Consider the following 24,725-nt stretch of genomic DNA (forward strand, 5'->3'; position numbering starts at 1 on the left):
CAGTCTTTCTCAACATGTGTGTAACCTTCACTGGAACTTCCTTCTAGTGAAAGTGCAGTGAAAATTTCTGTAGGATTCCTGCAAAACATACAATACTTTGGTTGGCTAAGGCGGGGGAGGGGTCTTAGTGAGATGGTTGTGTGGCTTTTCCATGCCCCTCCCTCTATTTTTACAATGTTAAGCAAAAACAATCAATTGCATGTATTGTGGTTCCAAAACACAATGCACAGGGAGAAATTATATCTGACCCCACAGGCCTATTGGAGTTGCTTTCCCAGAACCATTCTTATGAGGATTTTAAGGCAACCTGCATTTGGCTGCTGAGTGCACTCGATTGCCTTTAGTTAAGTTTCAAAAAGAAAGAAAAGAGACAAATGATAGAGTTCATGGTCACCCCATCAAATAGTAAACATCCTCCCATCCCAAACTTTTTTGTCTCTCATCTGGCAAAATTCAGCAGGGTTGCATATTCAGGTCAACACTAACAATTTCCATCCCTGGTTCCACTCCACTTAATCCCTTTTCTAGTACCTCCTCACAGAAATGCTTTCTATCCAACCCAATCTTCCTCCATTGCCACCACCCAAAAGGCAAATTCCCTGTTATCCCAGCAATATCTGGTGCCAGAGCTCAGCCAGGAAATCTCTTCTCAGTACCAGCACTGAACCCATGCATTGCACCCACAAATTAGCTGCTGACTCTCTCTTTCACCCACCCACTTTCTTCTTAACAGTTCTCAGTCTTATTCCAGTCCCTGACACATGCAACTGTTGCTGCTGCTTCAAGTACATTACAATATAAGACGTTCTCTGGTGGCAGATTTACAGAGCATGTGACCTCTTGTGTAGTAGAGCAGAGTGTTTGATCTGGGTGCTGTGGCTGAGAGGATAATGCTAAAGCCCTCCAGCTAAGGATCAAAGGGAAAATTTCCTAGCTGCCTGTGTTATGCGCTCTCTTGCAGTTAAATAAAAATGCAGAGCCTAAGCTAAACTGCATGTTTACCAACTTTTCACAACGGTGACATCTCAAAATTCTGCAGAGGCAGGCTTAGCAATTGGAATTCTACGCCAATGCTGAAGATTTATGTTTGAGCAGTGTGGATGTGTTGTTCTGCAAAGTCTAGAGGGGATTCAAAGCAAATGGGTTGCTTGGGGTACACCCTGCTGCATGATAAATACTGTAAATGCACTGAGTTAAGACAATGAGTTTATGTCATTAGGTGTGATGCTTATTTTAGTAAGCAGGCGAGCCCGTTATCATGGCTTCTCATTAAGAACAAAGCCACTTTAGATTTTCCTCACCTTCCATGCTGTTTGCATGAGCATGCAGAAATGTGCCAAATGTATTAAAGGAGACGAAATGGGATAAAACAGCTCTCCCCGCAGTGTCACAAGACACTGCTATTTTCTGAAATGGACTCGTTCATGATCATGGCCCCAAGGGGTAAAGTCACATGGTGGTGCCTATAAAGCAGCTATTAGTATTCAGGCAAGTCAGAGGTCTGTGCTTGCTATTGATATTACTCTGTTGTAAATGGAGTGTTATACTCTCTTCCATTACCATCTTGATTGTAAATAGTGGCTCAAAGTACAAAAAGTATTACTGGTTGCAATGTCACTGAGCTGTTGGGAACAAATAGCTTGAAAGGACAGCAAGGAGAATATTAGAAGTTGGGCCTTTGCTGATGGGCAGGAACTACGCAGCCCTGCCCACAAATTCTTCGGATAGAAACATCTGGGGGGAAAGGGGTAGATGCTGCAGTGACACCATTACTCATTACTGTCATTGCAGTAAAGCTTTGGAGATATACTACTATAAGAGCTTTGTGATAACTGTAATAAGTGGAGTTTGATGTATGCCAGGTGTGGGGAACCTTTGGCCGTCCACATGTAAACATGGCCAATGGTCAGTGATGGAGGGCAACATGTGGAGAGCCACACCGGATGTATGATTATGCCTGGTTTAATGATCTCCAGAGTTTTGAGGGTATAGGTTTTGCAGTGAGGATGTCCTCAATTGTCCTGCAATAATTGAAATTGTCATGTATTTGCTTTCATGCGGAAGAAAGAGAAGTCCAGGGATGTCTTCAAATCAGGGCCGTCTTAAGTGTACCAGGCGCCGTGGTGCGATGATCTCTCTGGTGCCCCTCGCGCAACAGGCAGCCAGAGGCACGACACGACAGGCAGGGATGTTGCCAACTGTGCTCCGCCTCCACCTGCTCGGCTGAAGCGAGACGGCAGCAGTGGCAGCGAAATGGCAGCAGTAGCCCAGGTCCAAGTCCAGGTTTCCCCCAACGGAGGCAGCTCTGCTGCTGCCGCCGCTGCCTCGCTTCAGTCCCCGTTGCCAGGAAAGGAGAGGAGTGGGCGAGGCAGAGGCGGCTCCGTGTGACTCTTTGATGCGCCCCCTGCTGGGCGAGCGCCCTGGCACACCGCGCCAGTCAGCCCAATAGGAAGGACAGCCCTGCTTCAAACACTTTTCGATCTCACAGCTGGCAAGTAAAAGAATATGTGATGTGTCTTTGCCACAGAGCACCTAAAATAATTACTTATTCAGTGTAGATACCCTCTCATTTTCCATGGCTCTGCGTGCCATTGATAATAATATTTGCACTTCAGTTCATGTGGTATGGAAATTTGGTATAGGTTGGGGGTTTTCTTATCCAGTGGATCTTTAGCACAGAATTCTAGATTTTGCAGCTTCCTTTTCATTTGAAGAACATTTTTTGCACTGATATTGTTCTATAATTTTCAATGCGTTTTGCCATGATTTAAATGCAGGAGTTCAAGGGAGACAAGTCAGTCCCACTGTGCCAGTTATTTTATACAGTAGCCGGCAACTGGCATTGTATAGAAACTGTTTTATATAAAAAATATATACTGCAATTTATTTTCTCTGTATTTTTAACCTTAATTATACACTGCAGTACTTCAAAGAATTAAATACTGCAGGTGCATAGTGGGGAGAAAAACCATTAACAGTGGAAGAGAGAAGTAAAGCTAAAGGCAATTGTGAAAAGATATGTTGCGGATAAGATCTGAAAAACAGATGGGAAGTCAACAAAGCAGAGAGAGAAGGGATGCTGTTCTGCTCAGCAGGAGCTGAATAGGAGGTGTTTTTCATTCCAACAGTTAAAGAAGATAGTAGAAAGAGACTGGAGCTAGATAATCAAAAAGAGAATCTGAAAAAGCAAGGGCAGAACAGTATTGACTCATTAGATTGCCAGAATTCTTTTAGCAAAACTATGGTCTCAAAGGATATATTTTCAGATGGTATGCTCTACAGTCTAGTAGCTTCTTCACATTAGTTCCATAGATTATTATGGGCTAATTTTAGCAAATGCCTGTAGTGCAGTCCCAAACTGGCACTGCAACTTATAGTGTTAAATTTTAGAAGGTAGAACAAGATACCCAAATGATTTGTGTAAGAAGAATCAGGTATTTAAAATTAATTAATATCTTATGTAAACGCTCTTATTCTTCACAGCTTCCTTTTAATTCCAAACCCAAAACACAGTAATGCAGAACAAGAAGATAAGGAACAATCAGTGACATGCTAGAACTCTCCACTACTCCTTTGTTCTCTTAGAATGGCAATGCTGCCCCACCTGAGAGGTGCTGGAATTGAGTTTCAGCAAATTCTGGCTGGGGAAAAAAAACATGAGAGCTATAATAATTGTACTGTTGGTCTTCTTCTGGGCTTTTAAGGTTTTTATAAATGTATTCAAAATAATTAGGCTGTGATTTTTAGCAGTTCCATTATAATATTCTCCCCCTTTTAAAGCTCCTCCCTCCTACTTGTTCTTCCTTGGTCTTCGTTTTAAATAAAAATCTAGGAACAGGGCAGGGTAGATAATGAAGGAGAGCTATGTATGAATAGGAAAAACAACAAAGCATTCCAACTACACATTTACAAGCGTCAAAAATGACATCAGTGGATCTGTTGTGTTTTCTATGCATTATGTATAAGGTCTGCACCATGCATTTAAAGCAGTATCATAGCACTATAAAAATATTGACTTCCCCCCAAAAATTATGGGAACTGTAGTTTGTTAAAGGTGATATAAGTTGTTAGGAGGTTAATTATTAAACAACTCTGGGAACTGGGAAGGGGATAGGGGCCTTGGAACAACTCTCAGCTCCAGTAATAAACTGCAGCTCCAGTAATTTTTGGGAGAAATCATGACTGTTTATAAAGTGGTATGATGCTGTATTAAACATATAGTGTAGGTGAGGACTAAGTGTGCATGCAAATAAATTTATTTGTATGCCACCTTTCCACAGTTCAAACCTTGCTCAAGATGACTTACAACATGTAAAAATACATAACTACAACATAACAAACGTAGTCATAAACAATAAATTGAACATAAAAAATACAAACTGAACATTTCAATTACACCAAAGCCTAGCACAAAGATACAAAAAACCAACAGCAGCAGCACCCCAACTCAGCCTCAGCTTTTGCAGCTGGAGTTAGTCAGGGCTCCACCCTCCCAGGCCAGGTGGAAAAGGCCTTCAAGGCAGGGAGCAGGTCTTCCAGGACTCGCAGCCAAGATGGTTTCTGGCCTTTTCAGCCTCAGCTTCTGCAGCTGGAGTCAATAATAAGAAAGGCAGCATGTCTGGGCTATCTGTTCTAGTGTTTGAATGAAAAGGTGGGTATGGGCAAAGGCTGTATCCTTTCTTATGCATGCCTGTTCTACACAGTGGATAAATGCCTAAAAGTTTTTGCAGCTGTTCTCCTAGCTGTTTATTAAGCCCAATTTCTGCATTCTATTTCTAAAAGATAATGAAATTGACATTTGATCATTGAGAGGGTATAATTACTATAAGAGTAAAGTTTTAAGCGTGTGGGGGTGGTATTGCCTTTTGAAATGCTTTTGCATTTTATTTTTAATGACAGAATTTTTTTTTCATTTGCTTGGACAAGTTTGACGTGGGAAATAACTTTGAAGTAAAGCACAGTTCTGTATTAAAAATGCATGCGTCTGAACTACCGCAAGATAACTGATATTTGCTGTCGTTTAGTCGTTCCCAACTCTTTGTGACCCCATGGACCAGATCACTGATACTTTTCTTCAAAGTACACAAATATTATCACCCTTTTGATGGCGTTGCAAGACTGTGCATTAAAAACAGTTGCTAAGTATGTTTTTCTCTCCTTTCCTTCTCTTGTTTAGATTTGTGATAAAGAATGGCACTACTACGTTGTAAATGTTGAATTCCCAGTAGTTACTTTGTATATGGATGGTACAACGTACGAACCTTACCTTGTAACGAATGACTGGCCTATTCATCCATCACACATAGCAATGCAACTTACTGTTGGCGCTTGTTGGCAAGGTAAGTAGAAGACTGAAATGTGTAAATTAAGATTTGAGGACATCTACTGTACAGTAAAACCTCAGTAATTTTAACCAAAAGCATGTGTGTATGTGTGCGGACTATGCTTCAGAACAACAACACTGAGCATAGTCTTTATGTGGTCTCAGAAATGCTAATGATTTCATTATTATTATTATTATTTTAAAAGAAACAGTTTCTGGAGATAAGGATATATAGTTAGGACTCACCTATACAGCTGCAAATTAAATGTTTTAAATGTGTTTTAAAGTACAATATATAGAAATGTGACACTAGATGGTGAAGGTGAGCAATGCCAAATTCAATGTATTTTTCAAAACATTTTTAAAGCATTTTCACAGCATTTTTTTTAATATATAATGTGTGTAGATTCCACCCTAGAAATATAAAGAGAGGGCTGCGTTGGAATAGTAAAGTGTCATAGGGTTGCTCCAAATCCAGCTCTTTACTGCCTGACCAATAAGGCTCCTGGCCAAAAGTTTGGGGTTTTGTTGGTTATTTTGGTTGATTTTGTTTTACAGTAGCACCTCTGGTTAAGAACTTAATTTGTTCTGGAGGTCTGTTCTTAACCTGGAACTGTTCTTAACCTGAGGTACCACTAGCTAATGGGGCCTCCTGCTGCCGCTGCATGATTTCTGTTCTCATCCTGAGGTACTACTGTTCTTAACCTGAGGTACTACTTCCGGGTTAGCGGAGTCTGTAACCTGAAGCGTTTGTAAACCGAAGCATTTGTAACCCAAGGTACCACTGTATTCTCAGTGGCTTCTTTTATGTATGCCACTTAGATATGCAAACAATTAAGCAGCATATAAATGTATTGTGTAAGCTGTTGTTGTTGTTTAGTCGTTTAGTCGTGTCCGACTCTTCATGACCCCATGGACCATAGCACGCCAGGCACTCCTGTCTTGCACTGCCTCCCGCAGTTTGGTCAAACTCATGTTCGTAGCTTCGAGAACACTGTCCAACCATCTTGTCCTCTGTCGTCCCCTTCTCCTACCCTGTTTCTCATATTTTAAGACATACCCATAAAATAAGCCATAGCAGGATTTTTAAGCATTCAAGGAATATAAGCCATACCCCGAAAATAAGACATAATGATAGGCGCAGCAGCAATGCCGGCCGCAGCAGGAGGAGGAGGAAAAAAATAAGACATCCCTTGAAAATAAGCCATAGTGTGTTTTTTTGAGGAAAAAATAAATATAAGACATGTCTTATAATATGAGAAACACGGTAGTGCCCTCAATCTTTCCCAACATCAGGGTCTTTTCCAAGGATTCTTCTCTTCTCATGAGGTGGCCAAAGTATTGGAGCCTCAGCTTCACGATCTGTCCTTCCAGGGAGCACTCAGGGCTGATTTCCTTCAGAATGGATAGGTTTGATCTTCTTGCAGTCCATGGGACTCTCAAGAGTCTCCTCCAGCACCACAATTCAAAAGCATCAATTCTTCGGCGATCAGCCTTCTTTATGGTCCAGCTCTCACTTCCATACATCACTACTGGGAAAACCATAGCTTTAACTATACGGACCTTTGTAGGCAAGGTGATGTCTCTGCTTTTTAAGATGCTGTCTAGGTTTGTCATTGCTTTTCTCCCAAGAAGCAGGCGTCTTTTAATTTCGTGACTGCTGTCACCATCTGCAGTGATCAAGGAGCCCAAGAAAGTAAAATCTCTCACTGCCTCCATTTCTTCCCCTTCTATTTGCCAGGAGGTGATGGGACCAGTGGCCATGATCTTGGTTTTTTTGATGTTGAGCTTCAGACCATATTTTGCGCTCTCCTCTTTCACCCTCATTAAAAGGTTCTTTAATTCCTCCTCGCTTTCTGCCATCAAGGTTGTGTCATCTGCATATCTGAGGTTGTTGATATTTCTTCCGGCAATCTTAATTCCGGCTTGGGATTCATCTAGTCCAGCCTTTCGCATGATGAATTCTGCATATAAGTTAAATAAGCAGGGAGACAATATACAACCTTGTCGTATTCCTTTCCCAATTTTGAACCAATCAGTTGTTCCATATCCAGTTCTAACTGTAGCTTCTTGTCCCACATAGAGATTTCTCAGGAGACAGATGAGGTGATCAGGCACTCCCATTTCTTTAAGAACTTGCCATAGTTTGCTGTGGTCGACACAGTCAAAGGCTTTTGCATAGTCAATGAAGCAGAAGTAGACGTTTTTCTGGAACTCTCTAGCTTTCTCCATAATCCAGCGCATGTTTGCTATTTGGTCTCTGGTTCCTCTGCCCTTTCGAAATCCAGCTTGCACTTCTGGGAGTTCTCGGTCCACATACTGCCTAAGCCTGCCTTGTAGAATTTTGAGCATAACCTTGCTAGCGTGTGAAATGAGCGCAATTGTGCGGTAGTTGGAGCATTCTTTGGCACTGCCCTTCTTTGGAATTGGGATGTAGACTGATCTTCTCCAATCCTCTGGCCATTGCTGAGTTTTCCAAACTTGCTGGCATATTGGGTGTAGCACCTTAACAGCATCATCTTTTAAAATTTTAAATAGTTCAGCTGGAATATCATCACTTCCACTGGCCTTGTTATTAGCAGTGCTTTCTAAGGCCCATTTGACTACACTCTCCAAGATGTCTGGCTCAAGGTCAGCAACCACACTACCTGGGGTGTACGAGACCTCCATATCTTTCTGGTATAATTCCTCTGTGTATTCTTGCCACCTCTTCTTGATGTCTTCTGCTTCTGTTAGGTCCTTACCACTTTTGTCCTTGATTATGGTAATCTTTGTACGAAATGTTCCTTTCATATCTCCAATTTTCTTGAACAGATCTCTGGTTTTCCCCATTCTATTGTTTTCCTCTATTTCTTTGCATTGATCATTTAAGAAGACCCTCTTGTCTCTCCTTGCTGCTTTTTGGAAATCTGCATTCAGTTTCCTGTATCTTTCCCTATCTCCCTTGCATTTTGCTTGCCTCCTCTCCTCCGCTATTTGTAAGGCCTCGTTGGACAGCCATTTTGCTTTCTTGCATTTCCTTTTCCTTGGGATGGTTTTCGTTGCTGCCTCCTGTATAATGTTATGAGCCTCCATCCATAGTTCTTCAGGCACTCTGTCCACCAAATCTAAATCCTTAAACCTGTTCCTCACTTCCACTGTGTATTCATAAGGGATTTGATTCAGATTATATCTTACTGGCCCAGTGGTTTTTCCTACTTTCTTCAGTTTAAGCTGGAATTTTGCTATAAGAAGCTGATGATCTGAGTTACAGTCAGCTCCAGGTCTTGTTTTTGCTGACTGTATAGAGCTTCTCCATCTTTGGCTGCAGAGAATATAATCAATCTGATTTCGATGCTGCCCATTTGGTGATATCCATGTGTAGAGTCGTCTCTTGTGTTGTTGGAAGAGAGTGTTTGTGATGACCAGCTTGTTCTCTTGACAGAACTCTATTAGCCTTTGCTAATTGTGTAAGCTAACTTTTTAAAAAGGAACCCTATTCTCTGGTAGCTTCATCTAACCTTCTGCCCTTTGGGGTGCAACTAAAGCAGCTGGTCTGAAGGAGCAACTAGAGGTCTATGGTACCCAGAGCCCAGCTGACTCAGTGGTATGTCAGCCGACTTGGGGAACCAAGAACGTGGCATATTAATTATAAACCTTCAAAACATCTACCTGCTCTTTGGTCTGAGCAACTGGTCATTCTGATGAGGACCATCTGCTCCCTAGGTTCCTTATAAGACTTACTAGGCTCTCACCTGTAGTCTGCTTTACAGGTTCAGTTACAACTATCCCTTTGAGCACCACCACCTGGAATCATTGTATTTTCCTTCCCACTAACCTGATGCCACTGCAACAGTATGAACTGGCTGTCCATCAAAGCTGGCAAGAAAACAGACTTCTCCTTTTGCTTTCTCTGGCATTATTTCCATAATTTGCTGCTTAATCGAGATGCAAGTACTTTTACTTCCCTCCGTGCAAAAAGACTGAGCAATGTGCTGTGTTCATGCAGTAATCTGGCCCAAAATGGATTTATAGTAGGGGGCATTTTGCAAACTGTGTGACAAAAATATTGGACATAAGTTGAGCAAGAAAAGAGGCGTACTGTTTGTTGTTTTGATGTGGGAAAAGCTTTTGACTGCCTGGAAGCAGGCTGCCTCAAGGTTGTCTTTTTAACTTACTGCAAAAGAAGAATTTGGAAATGGACTGTCTTTGGGAAGTCGGCGCTCTATGCTCTTAGTGAAGGTTGATAACTTCCAGTGTGGAAGATTTCAGATCAATTGTTGGAGCAGGTAGGGATGCCCACTTTTCCTTTGTGCTGTCAATCAGTGGCGGAGCTTCATGCTCCGCCAACGGGGGTGGAGAGCAGGTGCACTGCCCCCAGGGACGTGGCATGTGTTCTGGTGCGGGGCGCAGGTTTGGGGGGCGGGGAACGCGTTTTGGGAGTGAGTGTGACAGTCCAAGGCAATGCAAAGGCCAAGGGAATCCAAATTGAGGATAACTGTCATACAATTAGCTTATTTGCTGATGGCATAGTTCTATATTTGACCAATCCGGAAACACCACCAGCAGCACTATAGGAACTTGTTATGTGCCTGTTGTAGAAACTCCTTATGTTCTGCTAACTTCACAAAATCTTTAATGTTTCTGGTTAGTATGCCTGCTCAAGTGTCAACAGCTTCTACAATCCAAGTAGGGCAGCCTTACTTTGCTGAGGACAGACCTATACTTTGAAAGGGAAAGCAGAAGAATAACCCTCTGAAGGGATGCAAAGTCTCATTTAAATGAAACCCATTTTAAAGATGAAGAACAGTAAGCAGGGAGAGTGGGAGACTTGAGGTTGCACATCAACAGTTAGCAGCACCTAGCCAGCTGACAAAGGTGGCACACAAGTCACTGGTGTCTTTCCCACTATGGTCAGAGATAGTAGTGGCTGCTGATGCAGCATGGGTGGGGCTGCCTTGCCCTTCCACCTTCCCAGACCCATGCATCTCTGTTGGTTACTAGTGGAGAGGGCCAAGGCAGCAGGGAGCATGGTGCAGGCACTGTGATGAAGCCAGTTATTTGCTAATAAATCCTAATGTGCCAAGCCCACCCCCTTCACAGTAACGGGCAACAATGCACGGAAACCAGGAAAGCAATGCAGCCCCATTGTGCCCACCCCACAAGCTGCTGCTTGTTTATTTTTGTATGACAGTGATTGTTTCTAAATTTGCACAAAATATATATCAATATAAATTTATTCATATAAATTGCCATGTGCAAAATTTATGCAAATTTGTTTCCACTTTTGGCGATGCAAACCCTCTTTTCTTTGGCAATGCATAATATCGACACACACACACACCCTGGCTAAAGTGGTGGGAAATTGAATCCTCTGCATCCTTGTGGGATGACTAGAGCCTGGCTCCTTTTGGGTTCTTAGAAACTGCTTTATCAAGAGGCTGGTTTAAAAAGCCAGGGAATGAATTCTGAGGCGAGTTCTTTGAAGATGGAGGAGAGTCTGAGCAGACTGCAGAGAGGGAGCCAAAACTACCAAGAGAAGGCAGAGGAAGATAAGGAATCTGCAGCCTTCAGTGGAGGCTGATCCATTAGCCCCCTTAGGCAGGCCCCACCTGCTTGTCTTCTGTAATCCTGTCCAGGAGATGACTCTGTGTGGCAGCTTCCTCCTTCTCCATCTCAGTGTTGTTCTTGTAGCACTTAGCAAGAAGGAGGATGCAGACAAAGCGAGAATTGGAATACTCTACCACAAATCTCATAGTTCCCTTCACAACAAGAAGTTGCTAGGTAGGAAAGCTCCATTACACAAGTTTAGCTACAAATGGATCAAGGATGCTTGGAAATACCCGGTGCTTTTTTTCTTTAAAAAATGCTTAGGGGTACTCTCATTTTCCTATTCATATTGAAATACTGCCCCTCAATGAGGCCAAACTTAGATTCACAAAATGTTTAGGGGTATGTGTACCTCTGCGTCCCCCCAGGGAAAAAAAAAGCACCGGAAATACACATGGGTTGCATATTCCAATAACCAACTATCCAGGATTCTAAGTCATAGAATCATAGAATTTTAGAGTTGGAAGGGACCCCGAGGATCATTTAGTCCAACATTCTGCAATGCAGGAACATGCACCTGTCCCATACAGGGCTCAGACCTGCAATTTAGGTGTTATTAGCACCCACTCTAACCAACTGAGTTATAAGTTTAAAGGACAGTCAGGATTTTAAGGAAAAAACTTGCAGGTGCAAGGTACACAGGAATGCATCATTGATGGTGTTGGAGGAACTGTGACGATGGTGATATTTCTGCAGCTGTTATATTATTTTCAGACCATCCCCATCTGCATTCCACCAAAAAACTACAGCACTGGCAGAAGGCACTAGAGGATTTTGTACAGAAGGGGTTTTATAGAGTCCCTTCTGTGGCTATAAAATGCTTACCTAGGAAGGTGAGACCCAGGGTAATGGATTTACACTCATATCATAACACAGCCCATTTGAGGCATTACGTAAACTCTGTCAAGCAAAATAAATGGTTAGAATAAAAGATAGGACATTCCCATTCAGGACTGCAACTCCTAGGCAGGGATGAGGGCGAACTTAATTCAGTTTCCATTTAAAGGAAAGTTTATCTAGCTAATTCAGACTTCCTGAAATAATACATAAACTGAAACACAGCCATCATTCAAGATTCACACTACTCCAAATGGTTCTCCAGCCAAGTAATGTATACAAAAATACATTTATTAGGGTAAAGTATGGATAAAAAAACATAGCTTAGTGAAAGCAATGCATTATATTAGACAAAATTCCTTTGCAAAAATTTGCATTTTAGGAGAATTTTGTACTAAAATGCTAGTGAATTTTCATAAAATATTTTTTTAAAAAAATAACAACTCACTAGCTGGAGAATTGAACTTAAGATTCAAAAAAGGAAAAATTGAGAGCAACCAAACTTGATAGATTCACCTAACTCTAATCCTAGAAGAGTTTGGATTTTGGATTTGATATCCCGCTTTATCACTACCCAAAGTAGTCTCAAAGCGTCTAAAAATCTCCTTTCCCCTCTGCCCCCACAACAGACACCCTGTGAGGTGAGTGGGGCTGAGAGACTTCAGAGAAGTGTGACCAGCCCAAGGTCACCCAGCAGCTGCATGTGGAGGAGTGGAGACGCGAACCCGGTTCCCCAGATTACGAGTTTACCGCTCTTAACCACTACACCACACTGGCTTTCAGGCAATCCTAGGCATATCACTTCATGTCTTTATAAGAAGTTAGGATTTTACAGGTGGAGTAGTAATTCATGATTATATGGCTGTTTCTGTTATAACTGTGGCTGAAATTGTGTTCATCTCAGCATTGCTTATATATAGTTGTTCTATGGATCTGTGATTTTAATAAACTTTAATGGTTCATCTCCCAGAGAACCTTGATTATGAAGTATCTTGGATCACAAAATGGGGATTAAGATTTGGCCCTCTGTTCCTCTGTACTGAATCTGCACTTTCCAATTTAAAAGGCATTAGAGAAATGTTTTTTAATGTAATATCTCATTGGCACCAAATCCCACACCTACTGTTTCTCATGAGCAATCAGCATTCCAATTATTGCTTAAATGCCACAAGGCAGGGTCTCTCTCTCTTTCTCTGTTTATCTCTCTCTTTCTTTCTCTTCACTACTGGTGATGAGATTCTGGAATGGAATTACAGTATAAGACATATCCCAAATGTTACAGGATCTCTCTCACCATTTGAGACTAGGGCACTTTTGCTGGGAATTCTGGATGGAGAGGGAATCTCCACAATTAGGTATGTTCATATCTTTCTCTTCTTGGCAGCAAGTAGAATTCAAATTGTGCTTAAATGGAAAGATAAGAATCCAACTCCACAATTTGGTTGTTTTTGCACAGAATGGGAAGCACTTACCTTAAACGAGATACCAGCAAAAAGTAATATCCATTTATAAATCCAAAGAGTGGAATTCAATGTCACACTATTACAAACATTGGGAAGCATTTCCGTTTCCCAAATGGAACAATCCCCATCACCTTCCCCTCTGCTCTGTTCTGGGGGTGCTCCTGACCCCCCCCCCTGAACCAATTTTGGTGTGTGTAGAGGGGTGCATAGGGGGAGTGGGGCAGAAAAGGCCCATTCAACAAACAGAAGACCTAACTGAGTTTGTTTGGTAAATTCTGTTTATTTACTTATTTTCAAATATGAATTCTTTTACTTATCAGAAAAGTACAAATACAAATTCCCATACAAGTTTTTGTCAGTCCTTGGCAAAAGCTGATAGGAAGAAGTCTGCATACCATTCTAGCTAACTCAACCCCAGGCACCAACATATACAGGGGTAGGATTGTGTTGTGATTACTTGTATCAGTTTTCTTCATTATGGGACACTGTATCACACACTATCTTTGTTATATAAATGAAATCCACTAAATGCAAGGCGAGAGCCTGTATTGTCTGTGTTCTGCTGCAGGAAAAACCTGATTTTCCTTTTTTTTTTTTGCAACTATTGCTCATGGCTAACAGATATACAGTCTTGTTTCATTGATTTGACCATAAACTAAACTAAACTAAAAACACAACACAACACTGTTGGCATAATTCTATTCCCTAGTAAACAGAATGTCAACAAGTATTGGGATAGATCTTTGAACGAATCCTCACCACTGATGCCTTGTGATCCTCCATGACTAAGACTGTATATGGCATCTCTTTGAACCACAAAGAAGAGCAAAGTTTCATGACAGGAAATTTTGGTTGTACAAAAAGTATTATTGGTAATAATAAGGAAAGTCTAATAAAGTCAGCAATCACATTCACACGATGCTCATATAGTAAATCTTGATCAAAGCAACATATAGATGTCATATTATTGCATTTCCAAACCTGACCTCCAAACTAAATGCCAACATTTCAAAGGACATTAATCTGTGGTCACTATAGTACTGTTTTAGAGTTATTATTTTCCATTTTGTTGCATTTCCAGAACAGTGTTCAGGTTCAAAGTTTAATCCTTTGCTTTAAAAGCAGGTCATCCTTTTTCACCCATACTTATTTGCTCTTTCTCTCTTGTATGACCTTTTGTGCATTCATTGATTTTCATGGTTTTCCTAAATAAATGAATAAAGCAGACTGGACCCCTTGTAATTAGGATACCCAGCAGGAGAAGGGCAGACAGTCCAACAGGTTATTAACCAACAGACAGCCCAACAGGTATTATTAACCAATAACCTTCCAGATTTTGTAGGATTCATTAGGTTGCAGTTCCATTAGAATTGGGATCAAAATCCATTCATGCCCAAAATAGTAATACTAGCAGTAGGAGAAAATGTAGGAAGAAAAAAATCGGGATGAATTCCATTTAAAAATAAAAACAAAGGTCAAAGGAAATGTTTAATGTATTACTGCTAACTGGGAAAAAAAGCCTTTTTCCAAGATAAAGACATTTCATTTCTTGTCTGGAAAACAGGATTTGTTTCATGCCGGCTGGCTTCTTAACATGCCTTAGATCACAGGAGAAGCAGGCACTCTTACGACTGATGCATTTTAATTGTTTACCATAGGTGAGCTCACTGAAATGTAATGCCACTTATAAGTCTGTCTGGGTTTACCATCCTCTTTCACGAAAATGAGGGAACATATTTGTTCATAAGGTATTGCTTCTTAACAGTCTTTTGGTATAACTTTTTAATGTGATAGCCTTCTTTATATTATAAGATATACTGAAAATCTGGCAGCTGTTATAAGAGCCAATCCTTATGGAACTTAATGTGTCATGTGCTTCCCAACTGAAATACAGGACTGCCAATAATCCATTTGGAATCAACTGTGTACACAAAATGCAGTCTTCCTAAAGTTGTTCTCTCTCTCCATACCCACCCACCCACCCTGTTGTTAAAAATGTAAGATAGGCCACACAGAGTGATCCACACTTATATCAAACTCTAGATTTGATGCACTAGTTAAATCCATACTTTGTGAGGCTACCTTAGAAGATAGTTCGGAAGTTTTAATCGGTTCCAAATGTGACTGTCTGGATGCTCGCACTGTCCAGAAGGCTAGAACAGGTGACATCAATTTTGCACCAGATGAATTGATTACCATTGCATATCTGGACTCAGTTTAGAGTGATCATGTTAACCTTTAAAGCCCTTAACTATTTGGGTCATTATTTGCATGATTTTTTTTTAATGTTATGTAGGTTATTGATACATTTGTTGTTTTAAATTGAGTTTGATTTTACTGCACCCTAAGATTGTTGTAATGATGGGTGGCTGAGCTATAAATATTTTAGTTATAAGCAGCTGCTTATAATATAGTTTTCTATGTTGGTTCCAGGCACCAGCCAAACATGGTGAGCACCACTCTGTTTGCTGTGGCTATTCCAAGAAATGGCAGAATTAGCCTGACATGGGTTTGATACCGAACTGTACATGGGGCGGGAGGGCACTATATAAGGGGTTTCCCCCCCGCTGATGCACAGTAACAGAAAATATTGTAGTAAAGAGTTGTGTTGCATCCTGTGCACTGTGGCTTTCAAAAATATATTTCCCACAAGTATTCATTTTTAATTAGTAGAAGCTTCTTCAGGATCCGCTAACATATAGCTGCTTTTATTAAGCTGGTTTTTAGAACACAGTACTACTATCAGTGCATGATTTAAAATAACAAACGCCAGACCTCCCTACACTGCTCATGAAGTTGTAACCTCCATACAGATTTATTTGAGTCTTATTTACAATATGCTCATGAAAGAGAGCAGCTTATAGACCTTCTATGGTAGTAATGTATGGTAATGCTTGTCTTGATCAGGTGAGTAGGAAAAATAAGGAATTATTATATGTGCCTTGTTTTCAGATTTTGAAAGGCAGACTTCTTGAATACACAAATTGTCTGTGAGAAAACTTTGTCAGATCATGTGTAACATCTCAAAGGGGCTCATAGAAGATTTGCGTCAGTACCTGATGTCTCAGTGTTGGTAGTGATAAGCAATAGAATATTATATGTTTGCAGTTCTATTCTGAGCTTTCAGACAGTAAAATCAGATTAAGTTTGATTATCACATTGTTATATTTAATAATAGCACTCTTTGGCAGCAGTCTTTTAGTTGTATAAGAGGCCATTGTGTTCTGATAACATCTCACCTGCCAATGTGGCAAACAGCCTCTCTTACTAAATGATGACTTCAATAATGCCAAGGTTTAGATGCTCCCTTTGGCTCTTTAGTTACCAGCAATCATTTTGTGGCAAAGATAGGCTGAGACGTAAGCAAGTTATATGAACTCTTTTCCCACAGACTTCATCAGAGTATCTTTGGAAAAAAGATAAAGTCTCAATTTCATAGTGTTCCCCTCAGGAACCAATCCATTCTATATGTATAACTCTTTTCCTCCTGTCACTATAGCCGTGACACGAGTTAATTACTGTCAAAAGGTTGCACTTTCATTTTCCATAGCTGAGAAGTCATTACTTCCAATACTGCAAAGCCATTTTGGTATTTTAAGAGTTGTGGTGAGGGATGAAGTAATTAACTTGTGTCATTTCCACAATGGAGTTAACACTGAGTAGCTCTTTCAGACAATGCCTCCTAACAAATTAAGCCACATTACCATATAAACAATGGAAGTAATTTTGCTGTTTTCTTCCCCTTCCTATTTGTGTCCTGACAAACCATAATCCCATGTTTAAAACAACAACAAAACAGATTAGTGAATCATCCTCCTTTGCTTTTTCTGCCTAAAAGGCATGGCTGGTCATATAATCAAATTAGTTAAAGCACAACTATATTTAGCATAATAGGACCAATAGTGTTTTGTAGTAAGTGTTGATACTTCTAAGGACTGTTAACTATATTTTCTGTTGCTCATTTCTGTCCTAAAATTCTCACATGACTACATGATACACAACCATTTTAATCCATACATATTTCAGACCATAAGTCTATCTACTTATAAGCATAGTGTGTGCTTCTTTGTTTTTCCACTTCATATACACTTCTTCTAAAGAAGTGGCATGCACACGGAAGCTCATACCAATGGTCTCTAAGGTGCTACTGGATTTTTAAATTTTGTTTCTAGATTTATAGGAATCCCAAAAACCAGTGCTGTTTCAAAGGTTCAGACTACCATCTTGATTAAAAAATAGTGTCCAACTGGATCCGAACACAGATGGCAACCTGTTCTTCAATCTCAGGAATGATTATGCAAAATGTGGTTATGTTATGTTAAGAAGTGTCCAGATCATAGAGAACAGATATACAAACAGCTTCCCAAAATATAAAGTAGATGTAGTAGATTTCAGTTGTATTACACGTTGCCACATAAATGTACCCCAAGTGGCTTCCAACATGATATCAAAACATACAAATCAACATATCATTGCATAATAGTCTAGATAACACTTCATTTCAAAACATAATACATCAATCCAAATAATTCATCATGGGAAAGTCTCTCTCCCCCCCCTCCTTTGCCCTCTTCCCCTTTTCTGGCCACTCATCACACTGACGTAAGGGATGGGCACACCGGGAAGGCCTCCATTTGAAATCTTAATGTGTGAACAGGATGGTGCAGGTGCAGGCCGTTCAACAAATTATTTTTCATGAAGTTGCAAATAGAACCTGAGAATATGCATCTCATGTGAGATGGGTATTTTGTGTCAGAATGCAAGATATACTGTCCTTTCTTTGCTTATTTCAATACAGATTTGTCTTTCTTGTTGAATTAGGTTCTCCTAATTGAGGTATGTGCGTGCAGTTTATGCTCTGTTGTTCGCCAAGTAAAATTCATGTGCAATACTAATTCCTTGGCATAGGGTGTGATTTTTATTGTTTAAGAGATCCTTTGGGAATTGAAACTGGTGACATTTTTTGATACCTGAAACAGATTAAAATTCCGTTAGGAAAAATAACTAAAGTTTTATTTAACAATGTTTTTCTTTTCTTTCCAAAGCTGATATGGTACCATGAACCTAAGTGTTTATGGGTTTTCCATTATTGGTAATAAAAGGACAAAGTCATGAAGCATGAATGAAGCCTTTGGCAGAAGTAGACTGTCCTCTCACTTGTTCAAATTGTTAATTTTTTTCCTAGGAAGTTAAAATAAATAAGCCCATCTGTGTGTCATTTCAATGTTGACAACACTGTCACTCCCTTTTTATTGTTGTTGTAGCTGTCCTTGCAAGTAACTAAATGGTTGTGAAGTTTGGCTACATTGGTTGGGCTCAGGTGGTGCATCAACACTATGGTTCATCATTAATTTTTATGATGCAGGTGGGTTTGTCTTCTCTGCCGGATCTATAAATAAGTTTCAATTGGACTGTCTCTTTTATTTATACGTTGTCTGGCTGAAGCTGCTCAGGTGGACCTCAAAGGTGCTGCCAATGGCAGACGTGACCGGTGTCTGTACTATAACCCCTTGAGAAGGATAACTGTTAAGCTGGATGCTTATTTTTAAACCACAACGCTTCTGATGCATTTGTCAGTGCTGTGTACTTCTCTCTATTTGTGTCCCAAGGAGGGTGTTGGTTAGCTTTTGCAAGTGACACTTTAGGGGCTTGCATTTCTCTAACAATTTTAAAATATAGTTAATGCATCTTGCAAAATGGGAAATATTAAAATATCTGTTGGCCATGTCTCTTTTGCTGTTAGTATACACAAGTCTCTCTCCCTCCCTCCCTCCCTCTCTCTCTCCCTCTCCCCCCCCCTCTCTCTCTGTGTGTGTGTGTGTGTGGTTTGTTGTCAGTTATAGTCATTCTGACTCTCCCTGCTGGAACTGTGGCTTCTTCCTTAAAAGCAACAGTAGTTCATTGTTAATATTGAAATATACATCATATGGGTTGGTATCATAATGTAGTGCAGATGTAGAAAATATAAAACCAAGTAAAAACGCCTTGTGAAACATTTGGTGGTAGTAATTGCAGGCTTGATGCATATTATAAGGTACTGAGTTTCAGGAATTAGTAAGAGAATCAACCTCAGTATGCAATTATGATATTGATGAAATCAAACCAAAGCAGTCTATATCCCAATAAATCAATGTGCATGAAATCAATGTGCAAAATCCAATTGCTTCTGATTCACCCATACCTCACCCACTGGCATGACTGAAATCAGATGTTAATCCTGAATGGGTTTATTTCCTTAATTTACTCCATAATGAGTCTGTTTTCCTTTCCTCTATCAGCCACTCATTTCTATTTAGTTTTATATATCACAGGCAGTCATTACTAAGCAGCATAATGCCAGTTTATATAGAAGGTAAGCAAATTTGGTAGGAAGACAATTTGTTAATTTAACAGTAACTAATTGCATATTGCTTTATAAGAGATTTACTATTCCCAGGACCAGCAAGCAGCATAGATGGCCTATTCATAGAATCATAGAATCATAGAATCATAGAGTTGGAAGAGACCACAAGGGCCATCCAGTCCAACCCCCTGCCAAGCAGGAAACACCATCAAAGCATTTCTGACAGATGGCTGTCAAGCCTCTGCTTAAAGACCTCCAAAGAAGGAGACTCCACCACACTCCTTGGCAGCAAATTCCACTGCCGAACAGCTCTTACTGTCAGGAAGTTCTTCCTAATGTTTAGGTGGAATTTTCTTTCTTGTAGTTTGAATCCGTTGCTCCGTGTCCGCTTCTCTGGAGCAGCAGAAAACAACCTTTCTCCCTCCTCTATATGACATCCTTTTATATATTTGAACATGGTTATCATATCACCCCTTAACCTTCTCTTCTCCAGGCTAAACATACCCAGCTCCCTAAGCCGTTCCTCATAAGGCATCGTTTCCAGGCCTTTGACCATTTTGGTTGCCCTCTTCTGGACACGTTCCAGCTTATCAGTATCCTTCTTGAACTGTGGTGCCCAGAACTGGACACAGTACTCCAGGTGAGGTCTGACCAGAGCAGAATACAGTGGTACTATTACTTCCCTTGATCTAGATGCTATACTCCTATTGATGCAGCCCAGAATTGCATTGGCTTTTTTAGCTGCTGCATCACACTGCTGACTCATGTCAAGTCTGTGGTCTACCAAGACTCCTAGATCCTTTTCACATGTACTGCTCTCAAGCCAGGTGTCTCCCATCCTGTATTTGTGCCTTTCATTTTTTTTGCCCAAGTGTAGTACTTTACATTTCTCCTTGTTAAAATTCATCTTGTTTGCTTTGGCCCAGTTGTCTAATCTGTTAAGGTCATTCTGAAGTGTGATCCTGTCCTCTGGGGTGTTAGCCACCCCTCCCAATTTGGTGTCATCTGCAAACTTGCTCAGGATGCCCTCAAGCCCATCATCCAAGTCATTGATAAAGATGTTGAACAAGACTGGGCCCAAGACAGAACCCTGTGGCACCCCACTAGTCACTACTCTCCAGGATGAGGAGGAGCCATTGATGAGCACCCTTTGGGTTCGGTCAGTAAGCCAGTTACAAATCCACTGAATGGTAGCATTGTCTAGCCCACATTTTACCAGCTTCTTTACAAGAATATCATGGGGCACCTTGTCAAAGGCCTTGCTGAAATCAAGATAGGCTACATCCACAGCGTTCCCTTCATCTACCAGGCTTGTAATTCTGTCAAAAAATGAGATCAGATTAGTCTGACATGACTTATTTTTCAGGAACCCATGCTGACTTTTAGTGATCACAGAGTTTCTTTCTAGGTGCTCACAGACTGTTTGCTTAATGATCTGCTCTAGAATCTTTCCTGGTATTGATGTCAGGCTGACTGGGCGGTAATTGTTTGGGTCCTCTCTTTTCCCCTTTTTGAAAATAGGGACAACATTTGCCCTCCTCCAGTCTGCTGGAACTTCGCCTGTTCTCCAGGAATTTTCAAAGATTATTGCCAGTGGTTCTGAAATCACCTCTGCCAGTTCTTTTAATACTCTTGGATGTAGTTCATCTGGCCCTGGAGACTTGAATACATCTAAACTAGCCAAGTATTCTTGTACTACCTCCTTACTTATTCTGGGCTGTGTTTCCCCTGCTGAATCATCTGCTCCATATTCTTCAGGTCCGGCGTTGTTGTTTTTCTTGGAGAAGACTGAGGCAAAGAAGGCATTGAGGAGTTCTGCCCTTTCTCTGTCCCCTGTTTGCATTTCACCATCTTCTCCTCTGAGTGACCCCACTGTTTCCTTGTTTTTCCTTTTGCTATGGACATACCCATAAAAGCCCTTTTTGTTGCTTTTAACCTCTCTGGCGAGCCTGAGTTCATTCTGTGCTTTAGCTTTTCTGACTTTGTCTCTACATGTGCTGGCTATATGTTTGAATTCATCTCTGGAGATTTCCCCCCTTTTCCATTTTTTGTACATATCCCTTTTAAATCTTAACTCAGTCAAAAGTTCTTTAGATAGCCAGCCTGGCTTCTTTAGGCACCTTCCATGTTTCCGTCTCATTGGTATTGCCTGAAGTTGTGCTTTTAATATCTCCCTTTTAACAAACTCCCAACCATCATGAACTCCCTTCCCTTTTAGTATTACTGTCCATGGGATTTCACCCAGCGTTTCCCTAAGTTTTCTGAAGTCGGCTTTCTTAAAGTCTAGAATTTGGACCTTAGTATGCTTGGTTGCTCCTTTCCGCTGGATAATAAACTCCAGAAGAGCATGGTCACTCCCACCTAATGATCCTGCCACTTCTACCCCACTAACCAAGTCATCACTATTGGTTAGGACCAGATCTAAAATGGCTGATCCTCTTGTTGCTTCTCCCACTTTCTGGACAATGAAGTTGTCTGCAAGGCCAGTGAGGAATCTGTTCGACCTTATGCTCTTGGCTGAGTTTGACATCCAACAAATATCAGGATAGTTGAAATCCCCCATTACTACTATCTCACTTCCTTTGGAATGCTTGGCCATCTGTTCCAGGAAGGCATCATCTGTGTCCTCAGTTTGGCTTGGGGATCTATAGTAAACTCCCACAATGAGATCACTGTTGTTTTTCTCTCCCTTAATTTTGACCCAGATACTCTCAATTTGGCTTTGAAGTTTTAAATCCTGGATCTCTTCACAGGTATACATATCCCTAACATATAAAGCTACTCCTCCTCCTTTCCTGTTTGGTCTATTTCTCTTAAATAGATTGTATCCCTCTATTACTACATTCCAGTCATGAGACTCATCCCACCAGGTTTCAGTGATGCCTATTATGTCATATTTAGTTTGCTGTACCATGAGCTCAAGTTCATCTTGTTTATTTCCCATGCTCTGTGCATTAGTATACAGACATTGAAGACCGTTGATCATTCCCCCATGTCTCTTATTTAAGGATATTTTCTTCCCACCACTAGGTCTGAATGCTGCTTGCTCCATTTGGTCCTTGACATTTGGATGATCATCTTCAGCATTTGATAGACTCCTACCTTCAGGACCACTGTCTCCCTCCCCCACATAAGTCAGTTTAAAGCCCTCCTGATGAGGTTTTTGAGTTTTGTGGCAAAAACATTCCTCCCAACTTTTGTGAGGTGCAGTCCATCACTTGCCAGAAGTCCATCTTCAAGAAACTGCAGACCGTGATCTAGGAATCCAAACCGTTCCTGTTTGCACCATTTGCGAAGCCAGTTGTTCACTTCCCCTATTTTTCCCTCTCTCCCTGGGCCATGTCGTTCAACTGGGAGGACAGAAGAGATGACAATTTGTGCATCTAATTGCTTCAACTTCCTGCCCAGAGCCTCATAATCATTTTTGATCTTCTGTAAGCTATGGCTTGCAGTGTCATTGGTTCCCACATGCACCAAAAGGAAGGGGTATTTGTCGGTGGGTATTATGATTCCTTGCAGCCATTCTGTTACATCTTTGATCTTGGCCCCAGGTAGACAGCACACCTCTCGAGACATCTTGTCAGGCCCACAGATCACTGCTTCTGTACCCCTCAGTAGGGAATCCCCTATCACCACTACACGCCTCTTCATAGGCTTGGTTGGGATTCTTCCATGTGCTGTCCCTTCCAAGGTTACCTGCATATTCCCGGAGGACTGACTTTGCTGCTTGTCTTCATATTCCTCATCAACTGTGATGAGGGAGAGATCCTCAGGTGGAGTCTGTTCCTCGTCTTCCATGAGCACTTCAAAACGGTTGTGTAATTCTAAGCACTCAGAGCGATCCCTGGGCCTTCTACTTCTATGAGTCACGTTCCTCCATACATCTGGCTGCTGTGTTGGGGAACTGACCTCCTCCTCAGGGAGATCCCCTGTCTCCTCCTTGGTGCAGACAGTGTGCTCTGCTGCATCCAAGAAAAGCTCCAGCTCTTTAATTCTCTGGAGCGTAGATACACGCCCCTGAAGCTGCTGCACCTTCTCTTCCAAAAGGGCAACCTTGTTCATTTGGTTGGTGCTTTGTTTTTAAACAGCATGTTATTTTCAGGTTTCCTTCTTCATCTATAGAATCACAAAATATCTTCTAAAATATAATAGAGTTTGATGTTTAGCTTTATGCTGCTTCTAAATTAAAATCATAGAAGCAGCTTTTACATCACTTGCTGCTGGGCTGATGTTTTGTGGGCCATGTCTCTGACTAGAATGCATTTTCACCTCAGACTCCCATATGAAAGCAGGAGTTTTTAATAATATAAATGGTGATATTTAGACATTGTAATCCCTCACATGAGGGAAATGAGTGTGCTAGCTCTACCTCCCTCTGTCATCGTACCTGACACCTTCCACAAGTTGGAGGAATAACTTCTGAGGTGGGAGCCTTTTCTTCCAGGGAAATTGCATGGGGAGTAGAGCAGGACCGTCACTGAACACATTTACCTTCAGTTTGTGACAGATGATAGGGACAGGGATGGAGGGGGCAGAGCTGGTGCACATGCCCCCCACTTTCCCTCATGCAAACTGGATTGCATGGGAATTAGAATGTGCAAATAGGTCTGGAGCATTATAACCATAAATAGTAACAATGCACGAGCCATTTTCTCTTTGGAATTCTGTTTGTGATTAGAACAGCAGCTGGATTGCCAATTGTCTCAGACATTTAAAGATTGTGTTGGAAGTATTGATAGCCATAAGTAAAAATGTATCTATGGATTATTATCGGCTACGATTTGTGCTTCTTTTTTTAATAGGAGGTGAAGTCTCTAAACCCAGATTTGCTCAGTTTTTCCATGGCAGCCTTGCCAGTTTAACCATCCGACCAGGCAAAATTGAGAGTCAAAAAGTGATTTCCTGTTTGCAAGCCTGCAAGGAAGGTTTGGATATTAACTCTCTGGAGAGTCTTGGCCAAGGACTAAAGGTGAGGGATGAACTGACATCATTTTTGATAACATTTAAAGCTGATTTATGAAGTGAAGAGCACAAGGTATTCCCAGAAGCCATCTAATATGCCATGAAGTCATGCAAGGAAGCAGCTGAGCAGAAGAGGAGCTCTGTGGCGCTGAATGCTTCCATTTATAAACCTATAGGTACCAAGTGCCATGGGTGTTTCATAACCCTT

The 24,725-nt window shown here is 41.1% G+C and overlaps 1 protein-coding gene across 1 annotated transcript in view; it reads left to right on the forward strand.

The window, feature by feature from the left end:
* Positions 1-24,725, forward strand: part of CLSTN2 (calsyntenin 2) — a 337,675-nt gene that overhangs the window by 287,856 nt on the left and 25,094 nt on the right. Inside the window, exons 9-10 of the mRNA XM_035132736.3 lie at positions 5,177-5,339; positions 24,358-24,524. Coding sequence (XP_034988627.3) covers positions 5,177-5,339; positions 24,358-24,524 — 330 coding nt within the window. The remainder of the gene's footprint in view (positions 1-5,176; positions 5,340-24,357; positions 24,525-24,725) is intronic.

This window comes from Zootoca vivipara, chromosome 5 (assembly GCF_965207765.1).
Source record: "Zootoca vivipara chromosome 5, rZooViv2.hap1.1, whole genome shotgun sequence".
NCBI lineage: Eukaryota > Metazoa > Chordata > Lepidosauria > Squamata > Lacertidae > Zootoca > Zootoca vivipara.